General features: G+C 44.2%; 1 protein-coding gene across 16 annotated transcripts in view; it reads left to right on the top strand.

Annotated features, from left to right (window-relative positions):
• Positions 1-17973, top strand: part of ZMYND11 (zinc finger MYND-type containing 11) — a 124689-nt gene that overhangs the window by 89537 nt on the left and 17179 nt on the right. For all 16 annotated transcript variants that reach the window (XM_027592005.2, XM_027592001.2, XM_027592002.2 and 13 more), the window contains 2 exons: positions 13721-13798; positions 15881-15973. In XM_027592005.2, the coding sequence (XP_027447806.1) occupies positions 13721-13798; positions 15881-15973 (171 nt within the window). The remainder of the gene's footprint in view (positions 1-13720; positions 13799-15880; positions 15974-17973) is intronic.

Raw genomic sequence — 17973 nt, 5'->3', positions numbered from 1 at the left:
TGATAATAGCTGTGCAAGATACCCCAGGTGGGCGTGCCAGGTGAATGGATGACGGACTGGAGGGTGGGGGTTATCTGCCGAAATGATGGTGAATGAACACAGCACTGGTCAGTGCATACCCCCAGAACACCTGACATATTCAGGGTATGGACTGTAGAAAGTTCCAGTCACATAAAAATACACTTTCTTCCCTTATGTTACACTTGCCTCTGGATTGTGTGACTCCTGTCATGGCTAGCCTTTGGAAATCAAGGAATAGTCTCCCACACCAGGTTCGGTTCAATCTGTCCTCTCCACTCAGGAAACACAGCCAGCAAAAGGCACATTGTTGGAAACATTTTGTATCTACTTCCCATTTTATATCCATGTAATGTCGCCTTTATTTTTTGTCATATCATGGGTTAGTTTATTCCTTGCTTGTATTTTATTTGGAGGGTGGAGGGATGGGACCGTTGTATATGAAGCATTCTAATTACTTAAAGCAAAATGAAATAGTCTTGTAGGAAAAATAGGGACTTTCCACAATTATTTTCATTCCTGTTATTTCCCTAGTGAAAAGTATACCTGGCTGTGCTTGTTGGATGTAGAACGTGGTGTGTGTGCGTATAAGTGATGTGTGACACCTGTATAGTACGTCGCCGCATATGGCGTTGACAGTGATTAGTAAGGGGTTATTTTGTTGCAACCTCTATTGTTTTGTATTTGTAATTGCTATGATCCGTATTGGGAACCATGCCAGTTGCCCAGATTACTCACGGGCTCAGTTTCTGAATATACTTTGTATTACTTGAGTTAAATATTCATTTATAATGTAAAAAAGTTGTATCTTAATAATTTTTCCCTTCTTCAGTATTGGTCCTAAATTTCCTGCCAGCATGATGAGCTTCTAGTATTATCTTAGTAACTTTGACTTTGTATTTTCTTAGTATACTTCATCTCACCAGCACCACTGTACATGCACAGTGTGTTACCCCGGTATACCTCATCTCACCAGCATTAGTGTTCAGGCTCAGTGTATTACCTCGGTGTACTTCATCTCACCAGCACTTCTGTACATGCTCAGTGTGTTACCTCGGTATACTTTACCTCACCAGCACCACTGTACACACTCAGTGTGTTACCTCGATATACTTCACCTCACCAGCACCACTGTACACGCTCAGTGTGTTACCTCGATATACTTGACCTCATCAGCACCACTGTACACGCTCAGTGTGTTACCTCAATATACTTCACCTCACCAGCACCACTGTACATGCTCAGTGTGTTACCTCAGTATACTTCACCTCACCAGCATTCCTGTACATGCTCAGTGTGTTACCTCAGTATGCTTTACCTCACCAGCATTCCTGTACACGCTCAGTGTGTTACCTCAGTATGCTTTACCTCACCAGCATTCCTGTACACGCTCAGTGTGTTACCTCAGTATGCTTCACCTCACCAGCATTCCTGTACACACGCAGTGTGTTAACTCAGTATACTTCACCTCACCAGCATTCCTGTACAGACTCAGTATATTACCTTGGTATACTTCACCTCACCAGCATTCCTATACACGCTCAGTATATTACCTCAGTATACGTCACCTCACCAGCATTCCTGTACAGGCTCAGTATATTACCTTGGTATACTTCACCTCACCAGCATTCCTATACATGCTCAGTATATTACCTCAGTATATGTCACCTCACCAGCATTCCTGTACAGGCTCAGTATATTACCTTGGTATACTTCACCTCACCAGCATTCCTATACACGCTCAGTATATTACCTCAGTATACGTCACCTCACCAGCATTCCTGTACAGGCTCAGTATATTACCTTGGTATACTTCACCTCACCAGCATTCCTATACATGCTCAGTATATTACCTCAGTATATGTCACCTCACCAGCATTCCTGTACAGGCTCAGTATATTACCTTGGTATACTTCACCTCACCAGCATTCCTATACACGCTCAGTATATTACCTCAGTATACGTCACCTCACCAGCATTCCTGTACAGGCTCAGTATATTACCTTGGTATACTTCACCTCACCAGCATTCCTATACATGCTCAGTATATTACCTCAGTATACGTCACCTCACCAGCATTCCTGTACACGCTCAGTGTGTTACCTCAGTATACGTCACCTCACCAGCATTCCTGTACACACGCAGTGTGTTACCTCAGTATACTTCACCTCACCAGCATTCCTGTACACGCTCAGTATATTACCTTGGTATACTTCACCTCACCAGCATTCCTATACATGCTCAGTATATTACCTCAGTATACGTCACCTCACCAGCATTCCTGTACACACGCAGTGTGTTACCTCAGTATACTTCAGCTCACCAGCATTCCTGTACACGCTCAGTATATTACCTTGGTATACTTCACCTCACCAGCATTCCTGTACATGCTTAGTATATTACCTCAGTATACGTCACCTCACCAGCATTCCTGTACACGCTCAGTGTGTTACCTCAGTATACGTCACCTCACCAGCATTCCTGCACAGGCTCAGTATACGTCACTTCACCAGCATTCCTGTACATGCCCAGTGTGTTACCTCAGTATACTTCACCTCACCAGCATTCCTGTACCGGCTCAGTATATTACCTCGGTATACTTCACCTCACCAGCGTTATGTACATGCTCAGTGTGTTACCTCAGTATACTTCATCTCATCAGCCCTAGTGTACACACTCAGTGTATTACCTTTGTATACTTAATCTCACCAGTACTATGCTACATACTTGGTAGACAGACAAGAGACCATTAGGGTGGCATTATAAATATGGTGTGTAATGATGCTTTATTATCAAATGCCTAAATGCTAGGTCATTGATAAATCCCTGAATCTGCATGTATCAGTATTAAGCCTCAAGCTGTAGACCTCCTCGTTGGTGTCTGCAAGAATTTGTGATGTCTCCATGAAATTCGCTTAACTGGGGGTGTGGAAACATCCATAACATGCGTTAACATTCATACTTTATTTTTATGGATTTGGATTGTGCATTTTATTTATTTTTATTTTTTTAAAAGATTTTATTTATTTATTTGATGGAGACACAGCAAGAGAGGGAAATACAAGCAGGGGGAGTGGGAGAGGGAGAAGCAGGCTTCCCGTGGAGCAGGGAGCCCGATGTGGGGCTCGATCCCAGGACCCTGGGATCATGACCTGAGCTGAAGGCAGACACTTAACGGCTTAGCCACTCAGGCGCCCCTGGATTGTGCATTTTAAAAGCAAATATCTGTTTTCTGGTAATAGTTAACACTTGAAGTAAGGTATTAATGAGATCTTTTTTTTTTTTTTTTTTTTAAGATTTTATTTATTTATTTGAGAGAGAGAATGAGATAGAGAGAGAGCATGAGAGGGGAAAGGGTCAGAGGGAGAAGCAGACTTCCCGCTGAGCAGGGAGCCCGATGTGGGACTCGATCCCGGGACTCCAGGATCATGACCTGAGCCGAAGGCAGTCGCTTAACCAACTGAGCCACCCAGGCGCCCGGTATTAATGAGATCTTAAGAACAAGAGCTTTAAGGTAGTAAAAATACAAAAGAGGTGGGTTTGCTGATCAGATAGGAGGGACTCTGGCCTTCAGGAAGTACAATTCCTGATGCCCCAGTGTCTTTACAGCCACAGATTTCATAGTACAGACTGAGCAAAAACACCGGGATTTTTGAAGATGGGTTAAACTTTGTTGTGGCTATTTTATATTCCTGAGTGGAAATTGAACCATTACACCTTTGAAGAAAATGTCTAATGCTACTTTTGTAGGAATTCACTGTCGAGTTGTCAGGTCCCATTTTCCATGTGTGTTTGCTCTGCCTTTACGGACCAGATGGTTTTTGTTAAATTTCAGAGAGTCACTGGACCACAAAGAAACATGGTAGCCAAAGTGGCGCTCAGTGCACCCCATCTGTCTTTTTTTCTGTCCTTTGATTTTCCTTTCATCTTTGTCAGTTTGTACTTGCCCATGTTGTGAGAGGGTTGAGCTTGTGGCAGGGATGCTGAATCAGTAAACACTCGTGACCCCACACTGGTTTCATAGACTGGGAGCCACTCTGGGGAGACTCAAAAAAACTATGTTTGGGTTGGGGATGGTGAGTTTTATTTTGAGCTTTAAAACATCTAAAGAAATAGTTATTTCTGTGTAGGATCTATTCTGTTGTTTTAATTGTTACATTCAAGAAAAAGATATGTGCTAACGGGTCCTTTCCTGGGAGAAGGGGTCATAATAACCTTGAAATTCTAAGGGGATTTCAAGTGTCTTTAAGGAAAGGCTTGTGGTTGATTTGTTTTTTTAAACAGTGTCAAAACTTCAAGTAAAACAATTTTTGTGATCTAATATGAAAGTAACCGAGCAGATTTAAATGTTCTTGCACTTAATGAACATAAAGTGTAGAGACTGGGACGAAGAACATGGTTGCAGATCAGAACATCACTCCCCAGCCTCCTTTCCATTAGTGTTAGAAAGAGTACAGAATAACTAGACACACTCATGAGGAATTTTGAAGATAAGATGCCCAGAGCCAAATCTCAGTGCAGGTTGAAATAGTAGGTGGAAGCCATCCATTACTACCTAAACTTGAATATTTCTAGTATCTTATAGCAATCAGAAGACTTCTATTTCTATGTAAAATGAAAGCATTGAAAATGTCACTGAGAATTGGTCTCAGCCAGCAGTTAGCTGTTCAAGCAGCTTTAGCTCCTATATCTATTTCCAGATATTTTATAAGAAGGCAGTGATAGAAAGTTTTCCTTATTTAAAATAACTATATTAGCATTCATAGTAAATCTTAAGAATCTCAGAACCCTGAGGATATTTCTTTGGAATGTCTGTCTTTCTAAAAATTAAACTGTACAGACAGGGTAGATTATTCTTGAAAAGTAGCTTCTGAATGTCAGGTTAGCATTTTGTTTTGAAAAAATTCTGGTAACATACCGTTTTACATTCTTACAGGGGACTCTCATTTGTTAAAAAAAAAAGGGGGGATTTAAAATTACTTCTTTTACAGTTACATATAAAAAATTCAAGTAATTTAGAGGAGGTTAAAGAAAAAATGTCATTTCCAGAAATGCTAGGGCACGGCAGGTGGATGTCCTCGCAGACCTCTCTACTTGTGCGTGAGCACAAGCGTGTGTGCATCTGCCTGGCCCTTTGTCCTGGGTGTAACTTCACATACATGACTGAATGTAGCCAGTGTGCATCTATTCAGCACTGTCCCAGGTATCTTCAGGAGGGTGAGCCGTAGGTTATTCCCTACTGATGCACATTTCCATCATCCCCACTGTCTGTCTGACCAGTATTGCCCTGAAACTTACCTGTCAGGGGCCACGTCCCCCCGTGCCCAGAACCGTGCTACACTCACACTCTCATGAGCAGTCTTCTCGCTATAATTTATTTCTGTATGCAAATGAAGTTTGTATTTTGTTATAGTCGAGTGTATTTGGATTTTATATTCCTGAAATAGCCATGAATTTTTCAGGACAAAAATGAGAAAATCATAACTTTTAAGTGAAAGTAGCTTTCAAGATCTTATTTGCCTAGAAGAAGTATCTTTAAAACACAGTATAGTCAGTTGCTTATAAATAATATGTATTTATGTAATTCTGTCTGATCACCTTCACAGGGTAAATTTATTGAAGTGGAATTCATAAATTTAAAGGATGGGCACATTTTAATTTATGATAAAAATCACCTAATTGCCCTTCAGAAGATTACACCTGTTTATACCAACATGAGTGTTTTCCAGTTTTCTGTCACCAGTGTGATAGGATACAAATGGATGTCTCGTTTCAGTGTTGCTTCATTTTTATATAGTTTCCAAATCACAAAGTCACCTTATCTTTTGATGCTTTGGTCACTGAAGGCAGGCCTGCACGTGTGCACAAGTCTATGTGCATGTGTGCGTTTGTGTCCCTGCATGGGGTGTGTGTGTGTGTGTGTGTTGTGTGCGCATGGATGTGGGACCAGGGGTTTCTTTGTGCATCTGTTTTGTATGCGCACACGTGTGTACATGTGCACGTGTCTGTTGCATGTGTGCGAACACGCAGTGCATGCCTGTGTGCATGTATGTGCAGGTGTGTGCTTTCCCACGCATGCAGATGTCCATGTGTGTGCATGCACTGAGTGCTTTCTGCTGTGCTCCTGCTGGTAAACATCAGGATAATGTTTGATAACTTTTTGAATGCTCTGTAATGTGTGGGCAAAGTAATGCATTCTAAAGTCCCTCGACCGCTGCTGAGCTTGCTGTGTGCTGCCAGGCAGACCTCTCTGTGGCGGTGCAGTGTTTCTCTCTCCGCTGCCCCGTGGGATTGCTGGGCCTTTGAGCAGGCCTTATGAGGCCCACGACCCAGATTTCTATTTGGCAGATAATGAAAATGAAGGCATTTCACTGCTTTAACTAAAACTAAACCAGGACTCCGTGGCCATGAGGCGCCACCTGGCGTTTGATGGGTTGACCCATCAAACTCCATGTGTGGGTGTTGCTGAGTTCTGGGGGAACCAAGTTGGAGTCACTTGCGGTGTGGACTTGTGCTTGCTGAGGTGGCTAAAGAAAAAACCATGATGAAAGCTATTTCTTGAAACTGGAGATAGAAATTTACTTCTGAATCCATTTTTCATTCTTTTTGGTGTGTTGGGAGTACAATTTTTTTTTTTTAATTCCCAAGGTAGGCAGGTCACTCATTTAATGTTCAGAATGAAATAGAACAAAATGCTAAATGAAAATACTTTGAAAACACGTACTCCTCATGGTGTGTTGACTATGAGACTGTAACTGTCCTTGCTTTCTGGTCCGTTTCTCTCAGTTAATGTGGGAAATTTGTGAATATTTTCACCCTGAACATAGGTAAGTCAGGTTTTCAACCATATTGACAAATCTGGAATGGAAAGAAGTAGAAGCTTTTTGTTTTTGTTTGTTGTATGGTAGACAACCGTAGTATTAAAAAATACAAAATGAACATGAGCCAAATATTTTTTACGGTTTTTAAAGCCAACTGGATCATATCATTTTTATACCAACAAAAAATAGAAAATTACTTTTAAAAAGATCTTTGAACCAAGTCCTTTATGAGGCTGTTGAGCTATTCATCACAGGCTTGATTATAGGAAAAGGTGATGGGAACATTACTAAAGCCAAAGGGTTTTTAAAATTGGATATAGCATCTGACCTGGACCCAAACAAGAAAGAAAACCATACATTTTCTACATTGTCTTTCCATGATGAATTTAAAAACATGGCCAGAAAGCTTGGATACGGGTGTGAAGTATTTTGAGTGGTGGTATATTTGTTCTTCCTGATGTATCTTTTGCTGAATAAGTTAATTTTAATTAAACCAAACCTTTACTTTTTACTCTGAGAGATTAAGAGATAATAGTGGAGCTGGTTTCTACATCAGGATGATTCCAACTTAATGTAGATACATAAATGCTCATATGGTGTTTCCAGTATTGATGAGCTTAAAATACTTACAGAGTGGGCACAATTTCCTTTTATTGTCTCTGCAAATGTCCGAGGTGGGGAGGGGGCATGGAGAGGGAGGCAGGTAGTATTCTTGTGGCTGACAGCTTCATGAAGCAGAGATTAAGAGATACTTGTTCCCTGACCTGAAAACAGAGACTTGTAACTTATTTTCGGAAGAGAATGGAGAGGCGTATCCCACCGAGGATACCCGTGGCCTCTGTGTTTCAGATCTCGTTCTTTAGTGTTGTATAGAAGGGGGAAGGAACAGGTCGACACAGGACCTGTGTCCCAGGAAATTTCCTGAATATCCCTTTCCTATCCCCCAATCTTTGTAACATGTGCAGAGGAGCCCAGATGCCCCCACAGGGCGTTTAATGTTGAAGGATAAACTTCCTGACGTGCACAGCACCCCCCTCTCTCTGTTAGTACTTTATTTTTTTTAAATTGTACTTATTTAGTTGACACACAGAAAGAGAGAGCATGAGCAGGGGGAGGGGGAGAGGGAGAAGCAGGCCTCCCCGCTGAGCAGGGAGCCTGATGCGGGGCTCGATCCCAGGAGCCTGAGGTCATGACTGAGCTGAAGGCAGATGCTCACCGACTGAGCCCCCCGGGCGCCCCTCGCTGGTACGTCAGCAGTGTCTTTGTGAGTAAGTGGATGTAGTGGATGTAGAAACGCTGCCACTCTTGACCCTACTAGTCACTTTGTGGAATTCGTCTGAGCCTGTGCTTTGATAGACTGGGTGCTACATGCTGATCGCATCATCTGAACTTAGGCAAAACTCATCAACCTCAGTCAGATAGGAAGGAGTTGATTTCGTAAACATTAATACAGATACAGCGGGAGTAACATTCCGTGCTGTTTGTGAATTGGGATGAGAAGTCTGGAAACCCTGCACTGGTGATTTTGGACCCACTTCCCAGCTGGGGAGTAGCTTGTGATTAAGTTGTGTTTGTCAACTTGCTTCCAAGAACCCACCTGAATTGCCCTCCGAACTCCCAACATTTACCTGTGACTAAGAAGTCATAACCATGACCACTTAAGGGAGGTTTTTTAAACTTAAATTGAAATTCCTTTAACTTAAGTATTAAAAAAAAAAAAACAAAAAACTGTTACCAGAAAGCCAAGTGCACACAGCTGTGGGATTTAGGACGGAGCCACGGGGGACCCACGTGGTTAAATGCGTTGCGTTGCACAAGCATACATGGGTAAGGTGCATTTTCGCCCAGTCACACTGTGGGTAGATGTGGTGCTCTGCCCTTTAGTCATGCAGAGGAGAGGTAATGTTGGGTTGGTACCGGGAAGGGGGTGAAAAAGACTGAACACGGATATTTTTAGAAAATTATCCTAACAAGTGATTGTCATTAAGGGGCTCCGGGGCCCCCGTGGTGCAGGAGGAGAAGTGGCTGGACTTCAAGCCCCTTGCCCCGGGCCAGCTCTCCTGTGCAAGTCTCATACCAGGGTTTCCTGTAAATGGTGACCCTTTGTACTCCATCATTACCCGTGGCTGCACAGGACACTGTAGAGCCGCTGACCATGACAACACGGGCAGTTTGTGTGCAGATAACACTCATCGTGAGTCTTTTCTGTTGTGTGATTATAGGTAGTTATTGAGGAGAGCTTGGAGCTTCCTGATTGCTCAAGTACCGTAGGTAATTTATAGGCAGATGTGGTTCTTCCTGCAGCAACACTCGAGGCCCCTTGCACCACAGTCACCTGGGTGTTGTTGAGAACACAGCCTTGGGGCCCAGGACTTTCCAGCCGGTGACTTAGACGTCTGTGGGCTCACAAACATTGACGGGAGCCTTGATGCTTGGAGGCCAAGGCGCGCTTTAGGTGTCAGCTGGGACTGAAGCGGTTTACACGCCACAGTTGAACAAAGCAGTGGAGAGTGACCAGAGTATGCTAACCAGCTGGCTTCTGAACAACCATTTCACACTTGGAAGGATTTCCTGTGGTTGAGTTCAGCTGTATGGAATATTTTCTCTAGTCAGCAGTGAAGTCAGTAATGACTGCTAGCAGTTCTTCCACTAGTATTTATTGAGCACTTACTGTGTGCCACATACTGGACAAGGCCCTGGCGAAGAGCAGGCTGAGCTGGACCCTTGGGGTCCCTGTTTTCACAGAACACAGAGTCTATTCCAGGGGTTGGCAAACTCTGGCCCATGGGCCAAGTCAAGCCCGCCAGCTTGTGTCCTGTTCACGAGTTTAGAATGGGTTTTGCATTTTCAAATGGTTGAAGAAAAATCAAGGAGAGGAATAGTATTTTTGTGACATGTGAAAATCATAAGAAGTTCGGATTTCAGCATTCCAGAATGTTGCGAGAACACAGCCATGCTTGTGTGCTGTACGTGCTAACCTATGACTGCTTTTCAGTTCAGTAGGAGAGTTGAGTGGTGCAGGCACTTACCCTGTGTCCTCAGAGCCTAAAATATTTAGCATCTGGCCCTTCACCGAGGAGGTTTGTTGACTGCTGCTCTATCCCTGTGGCAGGAAGAATACCCTGGATATTGGGGATCCCCAGGAGAGTCTGATGCCCTTTTGTGTAATCACAGACTGGGGGACGTGGATTTGGTCAACTCTAGCAGCACAGATCTGGGATCTACGGAGAAGACTCCTGGACCTCTGATCGCACACTTGTTTCATTGGGTACTAGGTGTGCTGGGATGCTGTTTCCACAAGCTCATTTTTTGCTAAAATATGTTTCTGCAGCTGAAAAATCTGAGTCTCTAAGAAACATTGAAAATTCCAGGCCACTCAGTCCTGAGTGTTTGTTCCTGTCATGGTGCTTGGGCATCGTGTCAGTAATCAGCTGGGCATCAAAGGTTACTCATACCTTCTTTCAGCCAAAACCACTGTAAGGTCCTGAGTGTGGCTGAATTACCTGATTCATGTTTTCTCTGTGTCATCCACCTAGCCTCATCCAGTTTGCTCAGACCCAGCAATTGTTGGTGATGGTGGGAAGAATCCCTTACTCAAGAAGATGTTTAAGATTTTCTGTTGTTTTTCCCCATAAGGAAAGCAGCCCCTTGGGCATCTGTCGTGTGTTTGACAGCATCTTACTTTAGTCTCACATTTGTAACACACCGTCAGCCGTGTGATTATTGTCCTTTGAAAATGGTTACAACTTTGGCCATGTGATGCAGAGGCTCTCCCGATTATTTGTAGACATTGACCAAAATTATCCCTATGCTGCCGGGTGATGGGAACAGTTAACCAAAACTCACCGGGTTGTATCTGAGCCGCACATGGTCGCAGAGAGGCCTTTCCTGAGAGGTCCTGCGTCCTGCAAGTAGACAATGCATACAGGTTTTCAAAGCCTGAGAAAGAGTTGGGTCTGAAATAGCCTGCAGATATTTAAAAGCTTTATTTTTGTTTTTCTGACCTTGCTGTTAAGAGCAATCTGCTTATTTATGTTATAAACAGAATAGCATTTAATTTCTGTTCAAGTGGCTTTTTCTCAAGCCACTTTCAATTTCTTGGTTTGGCTGACAGGCACAATTGAAACAGTGCTGAATGTCACCTAGGAAATCCCGAGTCTCATGATGCCGCCCTGACCAGAGGCTGCAATGCTTCATTCATTTCTTCAGTGAAATACTAAATCTCTAAATTATAACAGGGAAGTGTCAGAAAGCAAGCCCATACGGTTAGCAAGTGTGGGAGCATCTTATGGCAAACATTTGGTCTTGAGGAACTGTGGGGAGAGACCACATGCGTTCAGGATCTTTTGTTGGCGTGAGCTCCCCCAGCGAGGCCCACGGCCTGCAGGTCTGGGAAGCAGGCACCTGCCACCCCCTGGGGGTGCCCAGGGCAGCCAAGGTCCAGGCACAGAACCCTGTGCTGTCGGGACACCTGCAGGAGGACCCACGTTTGTCACCAGATTTTGAATCGATTTATTTTCTAAGTCTCTAAACAAACAAAAGGGGTTAGATTCTGACAAAGAGTGAAGTACTTCTTAGGCTGATGTTGAGAGCACAGAGAGGGAAAACCATCTTCCCGCATAAATGTGGAATCCCCAGGCGCCGGGGGAGGGCAGTTGTCCCAGAGTCCCCACTCCATACCCCGCTCTGTAAGGGCTGCCCGGGTTGAGCTGCAGGTATTTAGAGGGAGACCCGGAGACGAGAGTATTCCTGCTCTGCTTCCTCGAGGGAAGGTCTGGAATGATACGCAATAGCCCTGAAATTATGCTTCGTTACGTGAAGTGTTGGTTGTCTAGTTCCCGTAAAGTGTATGTCACCTGTTAAAACAACCCTAACCCCGTGGATGGTTTTACAAGGCTCATAACCTGATAGAGGTTGATGTTTTATTTGAATTTGCACAGATTTGTGATTTAATGATCAGACTGATATTTGGGATCAGCAGTTTTAGTAGCACATCCAAAATATTTTGGAGTTAACATGAGAGAGCATGGAGCTGGAAGCTTTTGTTTTTATTCTTTTTAGGAGAATATAAGTTTCCCAGGGGGTGGAAAAAACAGCCTTCTTGGCCTTTAACCCCTTCTCTTCCCCAATTCCAACAGTCTGTCAAGGTGCTCATTTATGTAGAGAGCAGTGCGTGGCAGGATGTCCATGTTGCAAGAACGTTTGCCCCAAATCAGGAATAGCTGGCCCTGAGAGTCCCCTGCATACTCCCCGTGTACATGCAGATGCACAAGTGTCCTTCTCAGTGGTGCTGGGTTTCGGGAGGGAGCTGCTGTAGTTCTCACGTGTGGCTGTGGGTCTTGTGAAAAATGAGGGTCCACAAGCTACACCAGAGTTGTGCACCACCCCCCACCCCCACCCCCGCCCGCCAAAGACTCTAAACCTGGAGTCCAGGAAAGGTCCTCACGTGGTAAGCTCCACACCTGCACCAGGGTGCTCGGTCTCGGCCACGTGTCCCAGCCAACTGAGGAACAAGCGGATGCGTGAGTGAACAAAGAGATACCGAGCACAGGGGCCTTCCCTCAGAAATCTCAGCTCGTTGTGCTCGCTGGTTGAAGCCCAGCTGCGTTTCCCAGAAGTTCACCAGCGTCTCTGGGTATGGACAGGCTTGAAAACTGCTCTGTTATTGGCATCCATTAGAAGCTGTGTGCACAGGTCATACATTAGTCGAGCACAACAGAAGCAGTAATTGTGTCAGAGTCCAGGTGAGAAGTGGAAAGAAGGGGCCAGGGTTATTTTTTATTATTTTTCTAAATTTTATTTATTTTAAGTCATCTCTGCACGCATCGTGGGGCTCAAACTCACGACCCCAAGATCAAGAGTTGCATGCTCTTCCGACTGAGCCAGCCAGACACCGTGGGAAGGGACCACATCCCCAGGAAAGAACGTGTTTGTCCATTTTCCATTCAGATAACGTCGTGTGTATGTGGGTGATCAGTTCACTCACGCCACAGCGAAGAATTCTCAGTTACCTGAGAAATGTTTGCTCCTTCCTCCAGTCTGTGACCATAGTAGGATGACTTCCTGCACGTACAGCTCTTTGGGAGCAGTGACTCCAGTGGGCAGAGGCCCGTCCTCTGGGGGGCCCAAGGGGGTGAAGGCTCAGGACGTCCTGGCCACAGCTAGTCAGTCGTGTGAGGTGCTGCCTCTGTAGGGTGGGGGTCTGCTGGGAGGCCTCAGCCTCGACAGAGGAAATGGGACATTCATCTTTGTTTGCTCGCTGTCTAGGAAGGACATGAAAGGGAGAATCCTGTCTTTTTCTCTTCACATGAATTTAGATTTTCTGAGACACAAATTGAAAAACTTAATTAGCTCTTTAGGTCAGGCAGATAGAAATTGGAGTTCTTACTGCACAGACTCCGTAACCCCTGGAAACAGATAAGAGGTGTGCAGCTGAACTGTACAGAATTCGTAGATGGCATGGACTTCAGTAACCTTTTAAATGAAGAATAATGTATGTTGACATTTACCTTTCAATATTACTAATTTAAAATGTTCCCTAAAGGGTTTTGGACAACTTTTTTTTTTTTTTTTTTGGTAAAACAAGTGATTCTATATCATGTCATTATTATGTCATCATTTGTTTTATCTGAAAATGGTTGAAATTCTAAATATCAAAAAAAATGCATAATTCTCTAAGGTATTTCAAATACAATTTTCATTTTATTGTCACATTAAGCGCTATGCACATTTCAAAGATTTCTTTGTATCAAATACGTTGGAAATAGTACATCTTTTGATAATCTTTGCATACTGTAATCTTTTATGTATAAAAGTCTTTTACATGAATACAGACCTGTAAATAATCACATTTTATATCTGGCCTTTTCTATTTTCAACAGAGCATCAAGAAGAAAAACACAAACAAACAGGAGATGAGCACATACTTGCGGTTCATCGTCTCACGCATGAAGGAGAGGGTGAGTCCTACGGAGGGTCTCAGGGCCTCCCAGAGCGTGCTCCGGCCCTGTCCCGTCCTGACCAGGGAGTAAGGGACACGGAACCACTGACAGCAGCATGAAGGCTGCAGAATGCTGCCGCCGAAGCTCCTTTGTACATAAGAGGCTTGTTTTGATGGGCATTTCTTTAGCTGCATTAGATTAGATCGTCACTGCTGCTCTCTGCTGATACATTTCTGTTGTTTCATCTTTTATTTTTCAAAACCTTTAGTTGAAGTGTGGTGGGCATTCAACACGACGATTTGACATTTGTCCACATAACTCAATGCTCCCCACTAAGAATAGTCACCCGGTGTCATGACACTGTTATTAGCTGTGTCCCCTGCTGCCCTGTCCGTCCTCGCGACTTACCTGTTTTACAAGGGGAAGTTTGCACCTATTCCTGCCCATCCCTGACCCTCCCTGTCTCTGGCAACCACCAGGTCTCTGTATTTAAGAGTCTGTTTCTTTTGGTTGGTTGGTTGGTTGTTTAGATCCCATGTACAGGTCAAATCATATGGTATTTGTCTTTCTCTGATTGGCTTATTCCGCTTAGCATAACACCCTCTAAAAACACCCTCTACTTCTATCAGTGTCGATGCAAATGGTAGGTAGTCATCCTTTCTGGTGGCTGAGTAATCTTCCATTGTGTATGTGGACCACATCTTCTTTATCCATTCTTCTGTTGAAGGGCATCTCTGCTCCTTCCACAGTTTGGCTATTGTGGACATTGCTACTATGAACACTGGGGGGCATGCCCCTCTTCTTTTCACTACATTTGTATCTTTGGGGTAGATACCCAGTAGTGCAATTGCTGGGTCATAAGGTAGCTCTATTTTTAATGTCTTAAGGAACCTCCATACTGTTTCCAGAGTGGCTGCACCAGCTTGCATTCCCACCAACAGTGTAGGAGGGTTCCTCTTTCTCCGCATCTTCGCCAACATCTGTTGTTCCCTGTCTTGTTAATTTTAGCTTTTCTAACTGGTCTGTGGTGGTATCTCCTTGTGGTTTTGGTTTGAATTTCCCTGATGGCTAATGATGTGGAGCATTTTTTCATGTGTCTGTTAGCCATTTGGATGTCATCTTTTAAGAAATGTCTGTTCATGTCTTCTGCCCATTTCTTAACTGGATTACTTGTTTTTTTGGGTGTTGATTTTGATAAGTTCTTTATAGATTTTGGATACTAATTCTTTATCAGATACGTCATTTGGAAATATCTACTCCCATTCTGTGGGTTGCCTCTTTGTTTTGTTGACTGTTTCCTTTGCTGTGCAGAAGCTTTTTATCTTGATGAAGTCCCAAAAGTTCATTTTTGCTTTTGTTTCCCTTGTCTCAGGGGACATACCCAAAAATATTGCGAAGTTGATGTGCAAAAGTTTACTGCCTATGTTTTCTTCCAGGATTTATATAATTTCAGGCCTCACCTTTGGGTCTTTACTCCATTTTGAGTTTATGTTTATATGTGGTGTAAGAAAGTGTCCAGTTTGGGGGCACCTGGGTGGCTCAGTCGGTTAAGCGTCTGCCTTCGGCTCGGGTCATGATCCCAGGGTCCTGGGATGGAGCCCTGCATCGGGCTCCCTCCTCCACGGGAAGCCTGCTTCTCCCTCTACCTGCTGCTCCTCCCCACCCCACTGCTGCTTGTGCTCTCTTGATCTCTCTCTCTGTGTCAAATAAATAAATAGAATCTTCAAAAAAAGAGAAGTGTCCAATTTTCCCAGCACCCTTTAATGATTCTCCACATCATTAGTGATCAGGGAAATTCAAATTCAAATCAAAAGTGGTCCTTTCTTCCTTTTCCCTGTTGTATATTCCTGCCTCCTTTGTTGTAGAAACATTAATATTTTTATATTTTTAATTCCATTTATCAAAATGAACATTTTCATTGATACTGTCTAAAACGAAGTGGAATTTTCCAAAATGTTCTTTCTATCAAAACCCTAAAAATGTCACATTAAACTATATAGTACGTGCACATTTTTCTGGTAAGTTCTATTGTTGAGAAATTGTTTTCACTTGTCTCTCTCGGGCTGTGTTTGAAAGTGATGTATCTGCTGACCTTTTCAGGCCATAGACCTTAATAAGAAGGGCAAGGACAACAAGCACCCGATGTATCGGAGGCTGGTGCACTCGGCGGTCGACGTCCCCACCATACAGGAGGTAAAGCCAGGCCCTCGGTCCTGTTTCCGATACACCCAGAGCTCCCTGGTGACTCAGCAGCTCCCAACTGCACATGATGCTGGTGCCATTCCAACCTGAGGGAGTGCCTGCCCATCCCCTTCCTAAAACATAAGCGGCGGGGCCCCTGTCAGGGGCATTGCTGCTGCGTAGATGCCGTGTACCTGCTCTGTGTGCACATTGGGCGTCCTCGGTGAACGGCCTGTGTGAAGCCCCCTGTAGCTTCTTGAGACTTGCTGATGACAGAAGAGGCAATGTAGTTGGGTCAACTTAATATTTCAGATTCCAGGATTCCCATCTGGACTTGGTTTCTTAGCTTGAGCACCTGCTACTCAGAGTCTCTGTCAAGGAAACATTAGAGCATAGGATTAGAGTCCTGGGAAGCAACGAAATGAACTTACACAAAGATTGTAACCAGAAAACTTAACTATTCTTAGAGTTCTTTATTTTACCTTTCCTAGCCAAGGATTGTTGATGGGTCTGTTAATATGTAATTATAAGTTGCAATAAAATCCAGTAGAACATTTTAACGTGTTTCCAGTTAGGGTTGCTGAATTACTAATTCTGTACTTGACGTGTCATTTTGAATGTAAGACCTTGTGGTTGGCCATAATAGTTTATAGGGAGACCATAGGAATAATTCTAAGTCATTTTACAAGTTTCTTAGTCCCTTGGCTGCTGGGAAAGACTGAAGGGGTAGTAGTTCAGTAGAAGAGGGGAAATGAAGGTTGGTCCCTATAAAGTGGCCAGCAGAGCCTGGAACAAAACAAGGAGTTTTCACCTGACCTCCTGCCCTGCCCCCAGGTTTCGTGTTGTCAAGCAAAGCCTCTTTTCCTAGACCCTAATGTCCGTGAGGACGCTGAAGAGCCCAGCTGCCCTTCCTGCCCCCCTCATGCCCTGACCTCTGCTCGGCTTCTTCCTCTCCTGAGGGCACCTCCACGCTTCCCCTAGTCGGGTCCTGTCTGATCATAGAGAACACCAGCTGGGCTGATGGTGTCTTAGCTTTGTGCTTAGCAAATGCCGTCCGTGAGCAAACAGCACTGTAAGGAAAAGAAAGAGGAAGACATGACTTTATATCTTCAGGAGCTTGCAGTTTAGACCAAAGTCAAGGCCACGATGGTGCAAACGTTGGACATCACAGAGTTGCTTTGAGAATGCTGGTTGTGTATCAGATCACCGGGGAGCTGTAGACCACGCCAATGCCTGGGCAGACCGAGCCCAGGGCAGTCAAATTCAGAGTGGGGCTCAGATGTCAGTATTTGTTAATACACCCCGTGACCGTCGATGGCATACAGGGGCAAGCACCTCCAGCAGGGGGCATCCTGCAAGCCTTCTCGAAGAAAGGACAACTGGAGTGGGTCTCGGAGGATTTCAACAGAAAGGCGGGATTTTAGCTATTCTTTAGAGGCCTGTGTAGTCTACATTATTTTCAAGCTGATTTTCTAGAAGTATCACCGAGATAAGAAAATGCCTCCCTGCTACTTCTAAATAACTTTGCCATACCCTTCTTCCAAAAACTTTGCCTCCCCTGCAAAAACCCCTCAGATTCCCTCCATAATCCTTCTCGCTGGCAGCTGAAGGCAAAGCAACAGAGAGCCCAGTGATGGAAATCCTTCACATACAACGTCTAGTGTAGGAGGAACCCTTGTGTGGCATGCACCTAGGACCTTAGTTTAAAGTTATTTATAATTCATTTCCTAGTCCCACTTCAGAATTATAAACGTATCTTCTTCGTGGTCGTGGTAAAGCGTCACAGAGGCTAACGGCGGTTGTCTTTTTTCAGTCTTTGTACACTGTGTTGTACAGATGGTAGGTGTGTAGTTCGGGTCTTCCTAGCGCACTGAGCGGAGCTCCCCTTCGTCACAGCACTCAGAAGCAGTGTGTTTTCATCGCCGCAGAATGAGAGGTGCACGTGGCAGGCGGAGCTCAGCCAGCAGCTTAGCAGGGTGGGCGGGGGCCGCCCAACTGTAATATTCCAGCTG

The sequence above is a fragment of the Zalophus californianus genome, chromosome 9 (genome assembly GCF_009762305.2).
Source record: "Zalophus californianus isolate mZalCal1 chromosome 9, mZalCal1.pri.v2, whole genome shotgun sequence".
Classification (NCBI taxonomy): Eukaryota; Metazoa; Chordata; class Mammalia; order Carnivora; family Otariidae; genus Zalophus; species Zalophus californianus.
The sequence above is the reverse complement of the archived record's forward strand: the minus strand, read 5'-3'. Positions and strand labels throughout refer to the sequence as shown.